General features: G+C 47.1%; 1 protein-coding gene across 4 annotated transcripts in view; it reads right to left on the reverse strand.

Annotated features, from left to right (window-relative positions):
* Window positions 1-17,333, reverse strand: part of DDX11 (DEAD/H-box helicase 11) — a 33,187-nt gene extending 15,854 nt beyond the window's left edge. For all 4 annotated transcript variants that reach the window (XM_055315419.1, XM_055315421.1, XM_055315418.1 and 1 more), the window contains exons 1-7: window positions 17,220-17,333; window positions 13,211-13,400; window positions 12,805-12,952; window positions 6,414-6,662; window positions 5,854-5,940; window positions 5,361-5,518; window positions 97-142 (exon numbers count right to left, since the gene is read on the reverse strand). In XM_055315419.1, coding sequence (XP_055171394.1) covers window positions 97-142; window positions 5,361-5,518; window positions 5,854-5,940; window positions 6,414-6,662; window positions 12,805-12,948 — 684 coding nt within the window. In that variant the 5' untranslated portion in view covers window positions 12,949-12,952; window positions 13,211-13,400; window positions 17,220-17,333. The remainder of the gene's footprint in view (window positions 1-96; window positions 143-5,360; window positions 5,519-5,853; window positions 5,941-6,413; window positions 6,663-12,804; window positions 12,953-13,210; window positions 13,401-17,219) is intronic.
* Window positions 17,334-17,576: the final 243 nt, after the last annotated feature.

Below are 17,576 nucleotides of genomic sequence, written 5' to 3' on the forward strand. Positions count from 1 at the left end.
TCTCTTCGTCAATGAAAGAGTGAGAAACAGCTAGGAGGACACACAGAGCCCTGGACTCAGGACCAGGCCCAGAATACCCAGGACATAATGTCTTACCTTAGTTACATGTTCTTCCTCTGGATCATCCTCATCCTCGTCCACTCTGAGAGAGAAAAATAACAGAAAAAACAGTCTTCTCAGGGAACTCAGATCAAGTAAAAACACTTAACTGAGCAGCTACCATGTGCCAGCAACTAGCCCCGGGCCTAAGCCCATAAGAGGCAATTCCTGTCATTGGAGGCCAGCAGAGCTGAGGCTGGACCTCTGAGCCAGAGGGGGACAGACACATCCCAGCAACAAAGTTTCACCAAAACAAGTGCCTGCTCGCTGTCAGGAAGACACAACAGGAAGACACGTCGGCCTGACGCCAACCCCATCCTCCGTCACTCAGGAGGGATTGAGACAAGGCCACAGTATTCCCAAAGCCTAGGTTCGGTCTCTGACTCTGTCCTCACTGCCCACTCTCCAGCAAACTGGAGTTCTCTCAGCTCCCCACAGAACTTCACTCTTTACCACCTCAGAGCCCTGGATATGCTGTTCTCTTTACCTGGAATGCACTCTCCCCTCATGTCCTCTTTCACCTAGCCAACTCTGTCAACCTTGAGATGGCCAATAAACACCGCAGCCTCTGGGCAGCCTTCCTTGACCTCCCCTAGAGGCTTGACTGGCCCGTGACACAATGCTGTAGCCCCCTGCACCTGTTCTTTGTAATACCCATCTCATTCAAAAACCATTTACTCTTGGTCTGCCCACCCCTCCAGATTCATGTCCAAAGGCAGGACTCGGGGATGTCTTGCTTCTGAGTGTTGGGGTCCCACCCAGGCCTTGGTACACAGCAGGAACTCCATGCATACTTCCTAAGGAAAGTCACGACCAACTAACTGACCGAATAAAAGACGCTGTCCCCCAGAACCAGGTAGACCTCTTCTCTCCTCGGCACCTCAGGGCTGTCCTCCCCAATAACACATGAAGAGCCCACATGCACTGAGGGCTGGGAGCGAGGTCAACCCTGCATTACAAGGCTGCACAGTTAGTCAACAGGATTAGTCCAGGCTCCTCAGAAAACACAAAACGTTTCACAGACACGATCCCCCTGCAGGGCCAGCACTGGGACTCTTTTCAATCACCTGGTAAATTAATTTAAAAAGGGGGGGGGGCAGAAATGCCAATTTCCTTGAGCAATCAGAAGAGGAGTTATTTATAGGGTTGCCTTCCCGGTCAATAAATAAACAATTGTTCAGTCAGCATTGTCTGAAAGGCCTGGATTTAAATTATTTACCACAAAGTAAGCAAACTCAATAGGATCTAGATAAGAAGCTGGATGTGTAAAGAAATGAAGAGCAAAAATGTTCTATTCAGAATTAGCTGTGTTCTCAGAGAGGCCCAAGTCTCTTGAAATGTCAGGACACTAGAAGCTGTAGAAGTCAATCCACAGGAATAATGGCTCAGGCCCAGACCCTAAATATAAATAGCATTTTGTTTCTCTAATATTCACAAACCCCACCCAAGTTCTTTCTCTTGTCCTTAGGGGGGCTCTTGAGAAATACAAGAGTGAGCCAGCAATCTGGAAGGCAGGTGGCAAAGGGTTTATGGGGGCACTTGCTGCTCCTACCTCCCTGAGGTGGGATGCATCAAGAGGTCTGGCCATCTCAGCCCTGAACAGGGTCAGAAGTTTTAGTTCTAATTAATCCAGGTCCTAAAATCTGTGGTTAGGGAGCAGGCCTCTAGCACCAGTGAAGAAAAGCCCAGGGCCAGATGATTTCCCTGGCAAATTCTATCAAATATTTAAAGAAATGATGCCAACCCTTCTCAAACTCTTCCAAAAAAATGAAGAGGGAACGCTCCCAAGCTCATTTTACAAGGCCAGCATTACCCTGATACCAAAGCCAGCTAATGACACTACAAAGATGAGAAACTACAGGCTAGTAATATATCTGATGAAAATACATGCAAAAACTCTCAACAAAACACTCACAAACCGAATTCATTAGCACATTAAAAGGGTCATGCCCCATGATCAAGTGGGATTCCTCTTGAAAGAAACTGAAGACGACACAAATAGCAGAATATCCCATGTTCACAGGTCAATTTAATGCTGCTAAAATGTCCATACTACCGAAAGCCGTCTATAGATCCATGTAATCCCTTATCATGATTCCAATGATATTTTTTACAGATATAAAGAAAAATCCCCCAAATCATATGGAACCACAAAAGACCCCAAATAGCCAAAGCAATCTTGAGAAAAAACAAAACTGAAGGCACTTCCTGATTTCAGACAGTATGACAATCAAAACAATGCAGTACTGGCATGAAAACAGTATGGTAATCACACCAGGATGGTACTAGCATAAAAACAGACATGTAAGGCCAACGGAAAAGAACAGAGCCCAGAAATGAAGCCATGCAGGTACAGTAAAGTAGTATGTACCTTGACGAGGGAGCCAGGAATACTCAGGGAAGAAAAGACAGGCTCTTCAATCTGGTGCTGGGGACACTGCACAATCACATGCACAAGAATGAGACAGAACCCCTACGCTATACCGATAACAAAAACTAACTCAAAATGGTTTATAATCCTACATGTAAGACCTAAAATCATAAAACTCCTAGATAAGACATAAGGAAAAAGCTTCATGACATTGGTCTTCACAGTGATTTTTTGGGGCATGACATCAGAAGTACAAGCAACAAAAGCAAAAATAAACAAGCGGGATCATGTCAAACTGAAAAGCTTCTGCACTCGCAAAAGAAACAGTCAACAAAATGGAACAGCAACCAAGAAATGGGAGAAAACATTCGCAAACCACCTATCTAATAAGGGGTTCATATCCAAAATGTAAAAGGAACTTCTACAATTCAACACCAAAAAACAAACAATCCGATAAAATGGGCAGAGGAACTGAAGAGATATTCTCCCAAAGACATACGAATGGCCAACAGGTACATGAAAAAATGTTCAACATCACTGATCCCCCATGGAAACTATCTGTTACAATGGTTGCAATAAAAAAGATAAGGGTTGGCCAGGGGCACTTAGGTGGCTCAGTTGGTTGTTCATGATCTCAGGGTCCTGGGATCGAGCTCCATGCTGGGCTCCCTGGTTAGTGGGAAGCCTGCTTCTCTCTCTCCCGCCCCCACCCTGCTTGTGTGCAAACAGGCATGTGTGTGTGCACTCTCAAATAACAAATCTTAAAAAAACAAAAAGGATAAGTGTCAGTAAGAATGTGGAGAAAAGGGAACCCTGTACTCTATGGGCAGGAATGTAAACTGGTGCAGCCACTCTCTAGAAAAGAGCTGAAAAACAGCTTGGCCATTCCTCAAAATATTAAAAATAGTAAGTACTATATGATCCAGTAATCCCACTTCCAGGTATATATCCGAAGGAAATGAAATCCATATCTCAAGGAGATTCCTGCACCCTCATGTTCACTGCAGCACTAAAGAAAACAATGAAAACAACCCAAGTATCCACTGACAGATGAATGGATAAAAACATGTTACACACTCACACAGAGTGAAAATATTCAGCCATAAAAAAGGAAGGAAATTCTGCCATTTGTGACAATACAGATGAACCCTAAGGGTATTACACTAAGTGATGTTAAGTCAGAGAAAGACAAGTCTTGTGTCATCTCACATGTGGGATCTAAAAAACCAAACTCCTAGAAACAGAGAGTAGACTGGTAAGGGCTGAGCAGTGGGGCGAAGGCAGTCAAAGGATAGAGACCATTATAAGATAACTAAGTTCCAGGATCCCAGAATGAGGACTGCCGTTAACACTACTGGGTACTCCTGCACAGGCAGGTGCCAGGGGAGCACCTGTTTAAAGAAACATTACATACATGAGGGGATGGATTTGTTAACTGCCTTTATCATGACGGTCATTTTGCAATACATACGTGTATCAAATCAAAGATATGCATCTTAAACTCACGCAACATTACATCCCAATTCTATCTCACTAAGGCTGAGGGAGCAGAAGTCCGGGCAGCCGGGACACTAAGCATCTGCGGGTGAAATGAGAAGGTGCACTGCAGACAGGCTGTGAAGGTTTTCTCTGTCACCAGTCACAGAAAGTCTCAGGCCCCGGAGCTATGCTCTAGGCAGACACAGTGGCCACAGCATCAATGACAACGTGGGACACATGGAAGTTGGAGTTCCCTTTAGAGGAGCAGGAAACACCCCTTCTAAGCTGGGAGCCTAAAAGGAATGACCCCTAGGGGCACCTATGCCTTGGGGAAAGAGCCACTGATATCAAAATGACCTTAATGCCCTTCCTAATGCTCAAACCCCATTACTCGGGCCACATGGGAAAGACACCCAGAATCCTCAGGGGAAGTACCAGGCCCAAACAGATGGCTGCCCCTTCTTTCCCCCTCTCCCTCCTTCACTCTTAGCTCAGCCCCAGAGTCTTCTGTGGGTCCCTCAAACCCACCAAACCTGGTCCCCTTTCCAGACCAGGGCACCGGCAGGCCTCTGACTGGGGTTCTCCCAGGTCCTCCCACAGCTCTTTCTCACCCTTCTTCACCTCCCTGGAGGCCTCTCCTAGCTTCACCTAGAAGTGCAATCCCATGCTCTACCCACTGCAACCGGTTTTATTTTCCTCACAGGCAAACGTGCTCATTTCACACAGTTACGGTCTGTGTATCCATCCCAAAACCCCCACCCCCCAACCACACACAGCTCTCCCAGGGCAGGGGTCATGTCCATCATACCTGGCATCTGGAACCAGGCCCCACCTACACCAAACCCTCAAAGGTCACTTGTCTAACTGAAGCATGGATGAAAAAGGAGCCTCCCATGAGGGGCAGTGTGACCTCCTGACAGCCTTGCTGTCATCTTCGGCATCTTCTACTCTACCCAGCAGCTTACTGCTCACAAATCAGATGCCCAGATGGAAGCCAGACGGTGGAAAAGACAACTCAGGAAACAATACGTTGATGGTTTACGTCATGTGGGAGCAAAGAGCACGCAGTCTAGAGCCAGCCCATCTGAGTGCAAGTCCCTGCTCCTTTGCTTCCTAGCCCTTTGGCCTCAGCTAAGACACAGCCCCTTGCTGGGTGCGACTGGGAGACACACATGTCATGATGGTCACAGAGTTCCTACACAGGAAGCCAGTGCCAGCAGAGGGAAAAGACTGGGGGCCATATCCCCACCATTTATGCACACTCAGGAGGAACCTGGCTGCAAGCAGGTCCTTCGGATGCCCTGTGAGGGACAAAGCAGCCTGTCTCTCTTTGGGCACAGGAGGGGTATCCCTGGGAGCCCCTGGGTAGACCGGGGAGGGGGTGGTGGGTGAAGGAGAAGCACAACCTTACCCACTAAGCGCTCCCTTCTCCTCATCGCTCTCATACTCGGCAAGGACCAGCTCCTCCTCCCCAGATGCCAGCTGCTCTAGTGGCTTGGCCCCGGTTCCTGCCGCAAGCATCTCTCTGCTGAGGCGGAGGAGACGCTCCATTTCTTCTTCCTCCTGTCTCTGCGTAGGAGCATTGCAAGCAGGAGAGAAAGGAATCTCAATACCAGTGCCCCTGGCTGCCCTGAGTCTGCCTCAGAGTGGTGACAACCGAGGACAACACACGTTCACAGCACGCACGCCGCCATTCCCACAGGCCTCTCACTTTCGTATCGGTGTCTACAGCCCAGGTATCAATACCTCAGCTCCAGCTAGGGGCAGTGAGAACTTAGCCAGCAGGAATCAGGGCCAGAAGATGAAGGCCCTGGCCACTCACCCAAGAGAGTGACACCATGAGGCCACACGCGGCATGACGGTGCCTGCGCACCATCCCTGCCACCCCCGCAGAGGACACTTACCACACGCTTGGCTGCATATTTGAGCTGTGCGTTGTGACGGATCTGCTGCAGGCGTTCCTCCCGCTTCTTCCTCCTGACCTGCTCCTCCTAGGGGGTGAAGAAGCCAGAAAGGAAACTCCTGCAGAAGTCCAGAACCACGGCCTTCTTCTAGAGTCTGGGGCTCAGCCTAGGGCCTCTGCACATAGGCCATTTCTCTCTTCTGTGGCCAACACATTCCAGGGATGGCAGCACACACACAACCCCTACCCCCAGCCACTGCCCCACAACCTTGAGGTCTACACACTCAAATTCATTCCCTTAATGGAGTTTGAAGCCACTAAACAGCACTGCCAATGGCAATGGCGAGGCTCCTTTCCCAGGTGGGTAATGCATGGAACCATCAACACCTGTCTAAAGAAGGCCTGTTGACATCAGCTTTAAAAAGACAGCTCAGGCACAGCACCGTAGGCTCAGGAAGGCACTGCAAAGGCACAGGACACACTAACTCCCGGCATCGACCCCAAATTACCACCCAGGCCTGGTTCCTGGATGGCACCCATCTTCTGTGCCCCCCAGCTCACCTTCAGTCGGTCTACCAGGTCCCTTTCTTCTTTCTTCTGCACAAACTGAGTCACCCAGTCAGGCTCTCCCACAGGGCTCAGGGTGTCTGGGGTCCTTTTGCAAGAGGCAGAGAGAGGTGGGGGCTGCTCCTTCCCATCGCTTAGGGGAATAGTTCCAGCTTTAAGGAGACGTGCCTCTTCTTGATGTTTCTTCTGCTCAAAGTCACGGAGCCAGGAAAGGGCCCCACAAATGACACTTAAAGATTTTCCCTACAGGAAGAAAGAGGTCTTCAAAAAGGAGAATAAAAACCAAAGCTTTCCAAATGACATTTCCCATTTTAAGCAAGCCTTCCAGGAAGGTCTAACTTTGAATATTAGAAGGCGCTCTAAAACCAACCTGGGACAGGAAAGGAAGGGAATTAGCAAAAGGACAGTCAGGAAAAACAGGAGAAAGGAAGAAATAAAAATAAAGTTCCTGGTTTAATTATATAGCCCACTGCTCCTAAGATAAATTAATGTGGCTTCTCAGGTTACACATAAGTACTACAAGTTAACATAATTAGAAGGTGAAGAATTAGATAAATGGCCCCCAAAAAGAATTAAAGCCAAAATATACATAGCTTGCAATCCTATATACTAAGGGAGAGCCACATTTGGCTCTATGTTTTAATACAGCCCACATGCAGACAGAACATGATCAGTCCCGTCAGTCTCAGTTTTCAAAAAATTTTTAAAGCAAACTAATTGCTCTGGAGAACACAATTCTTAAAGACCAGAATTTTCCCGTGGGTCCTTGCTGTGGGTTGAAGTGTGTGTGTCCCCTCAAATTCATACATTAAGTCCTAACCCTGAGGGTCTCAGAATGTGACCTTACCTGTACTCATTAGGAGTACTCATTAGGAGGAATGGGGGCCCTGATCCAGTGAGACTGGTTTCCTTTCACAAAGGGAAAACTAGGCCACCAAGGCATACGCCCAGAAGGAAGGCAACGCGCTAAGACACAGGGGAGGATGGCCACCTACACACTAAGGAGAGGACAGAACAGTCTCCTCTCATGTGCCTGAGAGGGAACCCAACCTGCTGACACCTAGATCCTGCACTTCTGGTCTCTAGAACTGTGAAGAGTAAGTTTCTGTTGTCTAAGTCCCCAGCCTGTGGAACTCAGTTATGGTTTTGGGAGGACTGAGACAGTCCTTCTGGGAGGGTGCTTCTTCTGGGGTCCAAAGGACAGTTCAGTTGAGGCAAGCCTCTCCAGAGCCAACATGTTCTGGTCAGGCAGTCAGTTCTCTGAGCCTGTTTTAACCCAGGCAAATCTTGGGAGTATCCAAAAAGGTCCTGAACCTCATATGGGCTTGAACAAACTGTTGGTTAAAATGCACAGTGTTCAGAGATGGGGAAAGAACAGAGCACAGCGGCTAAGGCTTCACGCTCTCAGCTGCTTGGCCAAACACTGGCTCCTCTGCTCACCAGCTCTGTGACCTAAGGCTAACCTTTCTAGGCTTGTGTGTTCTACATATACAAAAATAGAAACAGTTTAAAAAATAAATTAAAAAAGTGTGTGTGTGCGCGCGTGTGCGCATGCGTGCGTGTAACAGTACCTTCCTCAAAGTGTTGCTGCAAGCATTAAGTTCATATCCATAAAGGTTAATACCTACAACAGGGTTAGAATAATACCTGTTACATAAGTGAGCAACTGGAGCTATTTTTTGCTATTAATAATAATAAATTACATTCTAGAATAAGACCCTATTCCATCAGATTCTCGTAAGGTCCTATGACAGAATGGCACTTCTGAAGAATGAATAGACGACGTATCTCTGGAAAAGCCCCATCTATACTGTTTCTTTCAGTTTTTGATAAATACAGAATGGCAAAGACTTCCAAACAGCACTCCCCAGCAGAGCCTGAAGAGCAGCCATTCTGTTTGGCCAGTAAAATGGGGAGCCACTGGCTTTAGCCACCACCAAGCTAGGAGCAGGGGAGACACCCCCCTCTGACAATGGCCCAGAGTCAGAAAGCCAGCACCTTCCCCTGGAAAGTGAGCTGAGGAAGTTCCTAAGGGAATGGTTGAGATATCTTCCAGGAATAACCATGAACCTGCACTAACACAAAGAGCAAGGAAAACAGAGGCCTGCAATTCTATAACCTCTAGTTAGACAACAAAAAGCTGGAAAACGTTAAAGGAATGTATGACCAAATGCTCACCTAGATTAGAAAATAAATTTAATAAAGTACCCACAGCATACCCAGCTTTGAACATCTCAGAGTGTCATCCAAGACAGCACAGCTATATAACTTATGCCACAATACAGAAATTAATTCATTCTAAACACCCACACCAAAGCAAGCACTGGGCCTGATCCTGGCGTACAGAGCTCTCCAGAAAATGCCCACAGGCACAAACTTCACATACGATCTGCAGGGCGTCACATCTCTCTGTGAAGCGTGGACTCCAGGTTTTAGAGCGCACAAAACTGCAGTGTTACACACGGCACAACGGGCACAAGGTCGAGAGGTCAGCACGATATGGTAGACTCATGGAAGATTAAAAAGGTGACACGTACAAGGGAAGCAGGCATCATCAGGGGCTAAGCAGGCAGCCTGGCCACCGAGGTAGAGGTCTAGCAGGTGAGGCACAGCAAGTAACAGTATGGTATGGATATAAGGCCCCAGAACCAAGGACATCAACAAGAAGGGCTGAGCAGAGGAACAGGCTGCATGGAACGGACAGAGGGCTGAGATGGGGACCTGAGCCTTCAGGATAAACAGGGCAGAATGAATGTGTGCTCTTCTGTGTTTTTTCTGAAACACGCTAAAATTACACCAAAGGAAAAGAGGCTGTGGTTTTAAAACCCCAGAAACAAAGAAAGTGGAAGATGGCAAAGTAATAGGTTTTAGGAGAGGCGGAAAGCAGAGCACTGGTAAGCCTAAGTGCCTGCAGAGATCTCCAATTCCTCCTCAGAAACCCCACAACTGCCAGTGACATGCCCTCCCTACAGAAGACACGATACGCACTCTCTGGAAGCACTTAGCCAGGAGGGCTCTGGAGGTGGCAGGTCCAGAGAAGGGTGAGGAAGAAGGCTGGACTCAAAGCAGGACACTAATTGAAAGACCACATACACCCGGACATCCTCAAGAATATTGGACAACAGGCTGGGACTAGAAGGCAAGAGTTTAAAGTAGCCTTCCCTAGAAAAACTGCTTGGCTTGAGAGAAATCACACAAGACACTGGTCACTAGAGGCCCCAACAGAGAGGCCAGCCCATCAGTTCACAACCAGCCTGCACCACAAGCCTGTTGGTCAGCCCTGTGGTGGCTTTTTGTTGAATAGTAACAGAAGACGGCCAAGGATCACCAGATATTTGAGGAAAGTCTCTCAACAAAACACAGAATCCAAACTGGGGGAGGGCTAAGGATGGACGAGACAATGCAATGCAGGGTGGAAAAAATTCAAAATGCTACTTAACTGATAACCTCAAAAAGATTATTTCCATGAAATAAGAACAGGATGCTATTTTCTTAAAAAAAAAAAAAAGAATAAGAACAAATTCTTAAATATTAAGGCTAGGATAACAGAAATAAACTGAATAGACAGACTGGACAAAAAAAGTCAAAGGAATCTTGAGGAAGTAGGATTTAAAGCAAAGCAAAAGCAAAAGAAACCACAATACCCAAAGGGATAGGCAATTAGAAAACCTAATTACAGAATTAGCCAGGAGATCCAAAATTCAAAGAATGAGAGTATCAGGAAGATTATCAAACGTGAGAAAACATCTCAGATGGAAAAATAGAGACCTCTAGATGCAAAGTGCCCATCAAGCGGCCAATACAAAGAACTAAACACTCATCAAACCCACCAACACGAGATTTCACAATACAAAGGACAGAGGGTAACCTGAAAACTCTGGAGGGTGGAGTAAATCAAGTCACCAAGGAGTGAGGTACAGGTTACATTGGACCTCCCAATAGCAACAATGGAAACCAGGGGGTAGAGGGAGCCAACTGTGAGGGAAAAGCATTCTGCAGCTAGAATTATATACCCAACCGAGCTATCGCCATTAATTAAGTGAAAAGGCACATTAATACATTTTCCCCAGCCAAGTCTCAAAATCTTATCTCCTATCCAACCCTTCAGGAATGTTCTCTACCGAAACAAGAAGTAAACCAAGAAGATACAAAATCTGGAAAACAGAGAATCCAACACAAAAAAGAATAAGAATACATAAAACAACATGGATGAATCCCCAAAATATTATGCTGGCTGAGCAAAAGAAGCTAGTCACAAAAGAGTACTTACTGTATGATTGCATTTTTATGAAATTTTAGAAAGACAGAACTCATCTTAAGAGATGGAAAGTGAGGGCAGCCTGGGTGGCTCAGCGGTTTAGCACCGCCTTTGGCCCAGGGCATGATCCTGGAGTCCCGGGATAGAGTCCCGCATCGGGCTCCCTGCATGGAGCCTGCTTCTCCCTCTGCCTGTGTCTCTGCCTCTCTCTCTCTCTCTCTCTCTCTCTATCTCTGAATAAATAAATAAAATCTTAAAAAAAAAAAAAAGAGAGAGAGATGGAAAGTGATCACTGGCTGGCTGTGGTGGGGTGGGGGTTAGGGAAGGGACAGCAGCCAAAAGTATAACAAACTTCCTGGGCTGATGGAAATGTTTTGCATCCTTATTGTGGTGGTGGTTACATAGGGGTTTATGTCTGTTAACACTCATTGAACTTGGGGATTTAAAAGGGGTATATTTTATTACATGTCAATTACACTCCATAAAGTTTTTTTTTTTTTTTTTTTTTAAAGGAGAGAAGGGAAATCCCTAGTACAACAGTTGTGAAACAGATCTTAGGAGTAGACAGAGAACTTGAAGAAGGAAATCTCCAGGGTAAAATGGAGTTAGTAATTACTATAAACTGAATTATGTCCCCCTACAAATTCATTTGTTGAAGGCCTAACCCCCATGTTACTATATTGGAGAAAGGAGATTACAGTTAAATGACATCCTCAGGGTGGAGCCCTGATCTGATAAAACTGCTGTAGAGGACACAGCGAGAAGAGGGCCCTCTACAATCCAGAAGAGTCCCCACTAGAAGACAGAGGCTGCCCAAACCTTGATCTTGCACTTCTCAGCCTCCCAAAGTATGAGAAAGAAATTTCTGTCATCTGAGCCACCCAGTCTGTAGTACTTTGTTATGGCAGCCGAGCAGCCAGACTAAGCAGTAATTTTGTATGGACTATCATACGGAGAGACTACTGGATGTGTGAGAGATAGTGGTGTAAGGTATATTAATAACTAGACAAACTTTAAAAGGCAATTATCAACTCTGGGAAAACAAAAATTATTCAAGAAGAAAACCCATAATCAGGGCATACTGACTTAGCAGAGGCTAAAAAATTCCATCTAACTACACTGGGAGGATGGGGGCAAGGGAGGGAAAGGACTGAGATGGTAAGAGAGCTACATATTAGCTGTCACAAGAAGAAGGTACAATGACTAAAATGAAAAAAAACCAGAAATAGCACCAAGCTTACCATTTCAGATATGCTATGCAAGTATATTTCTTAGGAACCAGTTAAAAGAATTAAAAGCACCTGCCCAAAGAACCAAGTTCGATAAATTTAATTTTTTAAATGACATGCACCATTTTGATTAAATTTTTATGAGACTTTAAACAAAGGAGAGGGATATGTTCAACAACACTGCTGCAGAGAGGTCAAATAAGGACTTGAAACACCCTAGTCTACTAATCAGCAAGTCACTGCTGATACTAAAAACCACCTCAGTGGACTGGTAGAGGAAGAAGTCCTGCTGCATCATTTAAGAGCCTCCAGGGAGCAGAACTTGCCAAGCTCCAGGGGATGTCAGGGACGCAGAGGGGGGCCTCCAGGAGGTCTTGACCTGGCTGGACCTTCACATCATCACACGCAGCTCACCATCACCACACAGCACTGAGCGAGAGGTGGGGACTGCTAGCCACAGCCCTGATCCTCCTGCTGGCCACCCTCTAATAAATTCCTCCATCATTCCACTCCCGGAAGGAAAAACCCAGGAGATTTTGACTGGATCTCTCCAGCACTCAGTAACCTAATTCCTGAAGACTAAACCAATTTGTTAAATCTGTGAAAAAGGCATAGTAATTTGTTTCTCAACAGCAAAGCCGCTGTGTGCCCAGAACAATCTGGAAAGTTTCGGTGCTCTGGGTCTTGGTTTCTACAGGCATTCAAATTCTCCTTTGGCTTTAGCCCCTGGTTTAACATTTAACAGAGGATGTGACTGTTACTCAGAGAAACCAAGGGAACAACTGTGCCCAACTTCAAACCATGAAAATCTCTGCCTAGGTTAACAATGCTAGGTGGCCTCTGTGGTGGTAATCAGGGTCTCTCAGGACCCTCTCGGCCCCTGACAATTCATACTTACAGTGCCAGTCGGACTCTCAAATATTCCGATTTTGCCAGCCTCCAACACCCGATATAGCTCAGCCATGAAGTCTTTCTGGATGGAATAGGGTGTGAAGGGAAAAGGGAAATGGATATCACCAATCTCCTGGGTTTTATTAGACATGGTCCTAGGGGGAAAAAATAAATAAATAAATAAATAAATCTGGAAGTACTGGCTCGAAATCTAGAACAGTTCTTAAGAGCACTCTCAATACTAGCTAATGGAATTTTTCCAAGGGTTGTACACTTTTTTGCAAGCAGAGACCACAGTCTCCCCAAGGTGCACATCCCAGATTGTGCAATCCATCTAATGATACTTATCCGAACTGGCTATGCAAAACACAGCCCAGCAGAGCTCCAACACAAAAACCATCCTGCCATTTTACCTGGGATTCCTCTGCTTCTTCAACACCCTTTAATGCCTCCAGGAAAAGTGTGGCAACTTCCTCTCAAGGACCTGTGCCCCTGAGGTCAGAGATGTTGCTCCCACTACCTGTGCAGCACGGTTCTGCACACATCTGCAGCATAGCCTTTGCCTGGCAAAGCCACCTCAGTCCTTAGTCCTGCTGCCAAGACCTGTAGAATCATGACACATAGGCAGAGAATCACTAGTACAGTTTTTCACATGGCATACACAGGTGCACACATACATTCATATTTCATGGGAACTTTCATTTCTTAGTTCGTCCTAGCCTCCAATTCCAGTATAAAGCAGAGTCTCCTCCTAAAACTTTCCCAGCCTCAAGAAATAAGAGCTTTTCTGTCTGGCTGCACACTGGGAGAGCTCTCCTCACAGCTGGAAGAGCTCCCCAATACTGAGACTGACGGGGGAAAAGAGGGCTAGCTGAGGACAAAATACACTGACAAGTCCTTGAAACAGGCAGAGGGACTTTCCTCTAGAGACTCAACTGCCTCAATGTTAATACTTTGCTAAGAGCAAAAAGCAATCTTAGCCCGACCCCTATGACCCTGAGAGTTTACTTTAACATATAAAAAATTCCTTTAGCAATCTCCCTTTATCTCTAAATCCCCAAGATACATGTTGGCAATCTTCCTTGGCACATGGCCCACCGACATACATCTGAAGGGTCTCATGATTCAGGCTTTATTAGATGATAATAAGTGACCTTTTCCCAATGAAAGCCAGCTGCCTCAAGATCTTGGAAACCTTGCTTCCAAAATTCCTTAGAAAGGAGGCTATCCTCAAACCTCTCCAACTCTCCTGTACATAGTCAGCCACCACTTACAGGCCCAGGGCAGCCACTCTTCCTGCCCACAGGTCCTATCCCCCTGCTTTAATAAAACCACCATTTTGCACCAAAGACGTTTCAAGAATTCTTTCTTGGTTATCAGCTCCAGGCCTCACCCTACCAAACTTTACCTATATCGCAAAACTTCAAGACCACAGCATTTCTCTTATCAGACCAAGAGCTAAGAACTTCTCGGCTCCACATTTAATTCTTTTCCTCCCCCTCTTCTGAACCAAATTTCTCTGAGGCAGCTTCTCCATACCCTTTCTTCCTTTAGTTTAGTTTTGTTTTGTTTTTTTAATCTTTAAGTAGGCTCCATGTAAAATGTGGGGCTTGAACTCATGACCCTGAGATCAAGAGTCACATGCTCTATAGACTGAGCCAGCCAGGCACCCAACCCTTTCTTCCTTTCATCATTTGGTGGACTGACTCTTCTACGGGGGTTCCCACACTCTCTTTGGAAGTCACTGCCCCAAACTATTTGGCAGGCCCATCTCTTCCAAGAATAAGTACTAATCAGCTTTACTCAGTGGCAGTATCGTAGCCAATGAGGTTTATCCAAGGTGCGATTATTGCTAAAAGAATAAGTACTAATCAATCTGAAATCTACTTCCCATCTTGCTACATGACTGGCCTCATTAACACCAGTGACAGTGTCAATACAATTATGAAGGGAAGGGGAGTCCCCATGATGGTCTTCCAGTTATAGTTTAGAGGCACCTAACAGGACTGGAGATTAAAGAACTACAAGAAGGAGAACTTTTAAAAACCAGGACCATTAGGGGCACCTGCATGGCTCAGTGGTTGAGTGTCTATGCCTTTGGCTCAGGTCATGATCCTGGAGTCTTGGGATCAAGTCCCACATCTGGTTCCCTGCAGGGAACCTACTTCTCCCTCTGCCTATGTCTCTGCCTCTTTTTCCATGAATAAATAAATTCTTAAAAAAAAAAAAAACAAAAACAGACCATTCAATACTAAGAAGGAGGCACGTAATCAAAAAACCATTCAAACAGGAAGAAAAGAGAAAGGTATCCAACAAATTTTGATCACAAAGTTGTGTGTTAAACACTCCACAGGACTTTTCATTATTATTAGCCCAGTTAACCTGTACAGCACTATAGGAATACAGTTGTCGGGTATTCACTTTCAGACATTAAATAATTTTCAGAGGCAGAGTTAACAAGAGGAAAACCAGGGATCCAAACGAAGGTCCATATGGTTCTCTTTGAGTCAGAGTCATCTGGCAAGAGATAATCACATAAGTAAAAAGCAGATCTAGTGAAAATATACATATTGAGAAATTTTGTGAAATCTGCGAAGCCACTGACAGAGTGGGATTTCTTGCAGACTAGAACTTACAAAGTAATCTGGCCTCTACCAGAGCACCAAGAATTTCCCCAGCAAATAAGTGCCCACAGATCGCCCTTCTGCTGTTCAGTCACATGCCAGATGGAGCCATCTGCTGACCTTCTCTGCTTATCCATAGCTTCTGCTTACCCCAAACTTCAGCTTGCACAGGGCCTCTTCAGCACCCTCTACCTTTGAGCTTCAGCTCCCACTGCAAGGGGGAAATTCTTTCCACATTTCTTAGTTTTAAAATCCCAAGAGAAAAATCTAATCAGCACTGCTTCGCCTTTTAAAATAGATCACTACTCAGCCTGACCTAATCAGCTGCAACCTCATACTTGTTGCCCATCACCCTCTTCCACCCCTGCCTGGGAATCGATGGACATTACAAAAAAGTGTTTCCATACATCCTTGAATAACAGATTCACTAAGTGCCATTATGGACATCTGGTGTAACTGCTCTGACCTCTTCAAGTTGGTTGTGTGGTGGACAGCCGCGACCCCACACAAGTCCTCCCTAGAATTCCTCACCAGTGCTAAGGCAACCACCATACGCTTAACAAATGAGGTAAAATACACGAAAGCCCCTCAGGTACATGCTAGTCCTGAAAGTTTGTTTTTCCTCAGTTCTCAATCATCACTCATCATTTACTTGTGTATAAACTGCTGCTACTGACTGAACTGTGTCCCCCCTCAAAATTCATGTGTTAAAGGCCTAACCTCCAGTATAGATTGTATTTGAAGACAAGGTTTTTTAGTAGGAAATAGAGGTTAAATGAAGTCTTAAGAGTAGAGTCCTAATCCTTATAAGGACTGGTAGCCCTAGAAGAAGAGGAAAGAGGGCGCTCTCCTTCCACACAATGTGAGGATGAGGAAGGAGGGGCCGCCTGCAAGTCAGGAATGGAGCTCTCACCAGGAACCAAATGTGCGGGCACCTTCCACTTCCCAGACTCTGCAGCTGTGAACAAATGAATTTGTGGAGCCCCCAGTCTACGGTACTTATCATGGTAGCCTGAGGCAACTTCTTTCCGGGTACTATTGTGCTCTTACGGTCCTAAAATACTTCAACTTCACACACTTGGGAAACAACACAGCCCGAAAAGAAGACCTTTCCCACCCCTGCTGCTAATCCAGAGCCACAGCTTGGTCTTGGTGTACAACTGCAATGCTCCAAAACCCGGAGGGAGCCTGGCCCCATTCTCACCTTCCTGGGGCCTCGGTCTCCCCACCAGCTCCACCCTCGGAGCTCTCACGCTACGTAAGAACCTGCCATTAGGATTTATTCCCACTTTTAGGACACCTCCTCCACCAACCTAGTCAATTCTATTCAACCCAGTCCTCTAGGCTGAACCCTACTCTACCTTGATTCCCTAATGGACAGCAGAGCAGAGTCATTAACAGTATGGGAACTGGACTCGGGGGCCCAACTCTGGAATCCCAGCTTATGTTAACAGCCCTAAGCCTCAGCCTCCGCAACTGTAAAGAAGAAACAGATACCAGCACCACAGCGGCGCAGAGACCACTACCTAAAGTGATGTATGAAGCGCGCTTAGCACAGGCGGTCCCGCCCCAGCGCAGCTCCGGGGCGCGGCAGGTCCCACCGCAGGGCCTGCCCTTCCCCCCACAGGTTCCCAGCGCGTCGGGAACACACGGGCCCCGCCCCCCCCGCCCCGGCGCCAGGGCGCTTTCCCGCTCCCCACTCGCCCTGCCCCCCGCACAACAGCCCGCCGCGCGCGCTCCCGCCGGCGTGCGCCCGCTCCTCTCGCTTCGCCTCGCCCTCACGCGGCACCGCGCTCACCCTCTTCGCCGCCGGGACTGCTGTGCCCAGGCCAGGCGGACGAGGCGTCCGGGGAGGACGGGTCGCCGAGTTTGAAATCCGGGCGCGCCTCCGTAGACGTCGGCCCCGGGAGGAGCGTGCTGCGTCGCCACGCCCCCGCGCCCCCCGCGCCCCCCGCGCCTGCGCACTCCGGAGCGCGGAGGGTCCGCCCCCTGCGCGCCTGACCTCCCGCCGCGGGGTCGGGGCTGGGCATTGCTTCCCTGGCGTCGGAAACCCTGGTAGTTGACAGACCCTGAAAGCTGGGGTCAGGATTCTGGGCTTTCTCCGTCTGCCCTCCTGCCGGGTGCCCGCTGTTTCAGTGATCCTCCTCCGATTGGC

The sequence above is a fragment of the Nyctereutes procyonoides genome, unplaced genomic scaffold, assembly GCF_905146905.1.
Source record: "Nyctereutes procyonoides isolate TBG_1078 unplaced genomic scaffold, NYPRO_anot_genome, whole genome shotgun sequence".
NCBI lineage: Eukaryota > Metazoa > Chordata > Mammalia > Carnivora > Canidae > Nyctereutes > Nyctereutes procyonoides.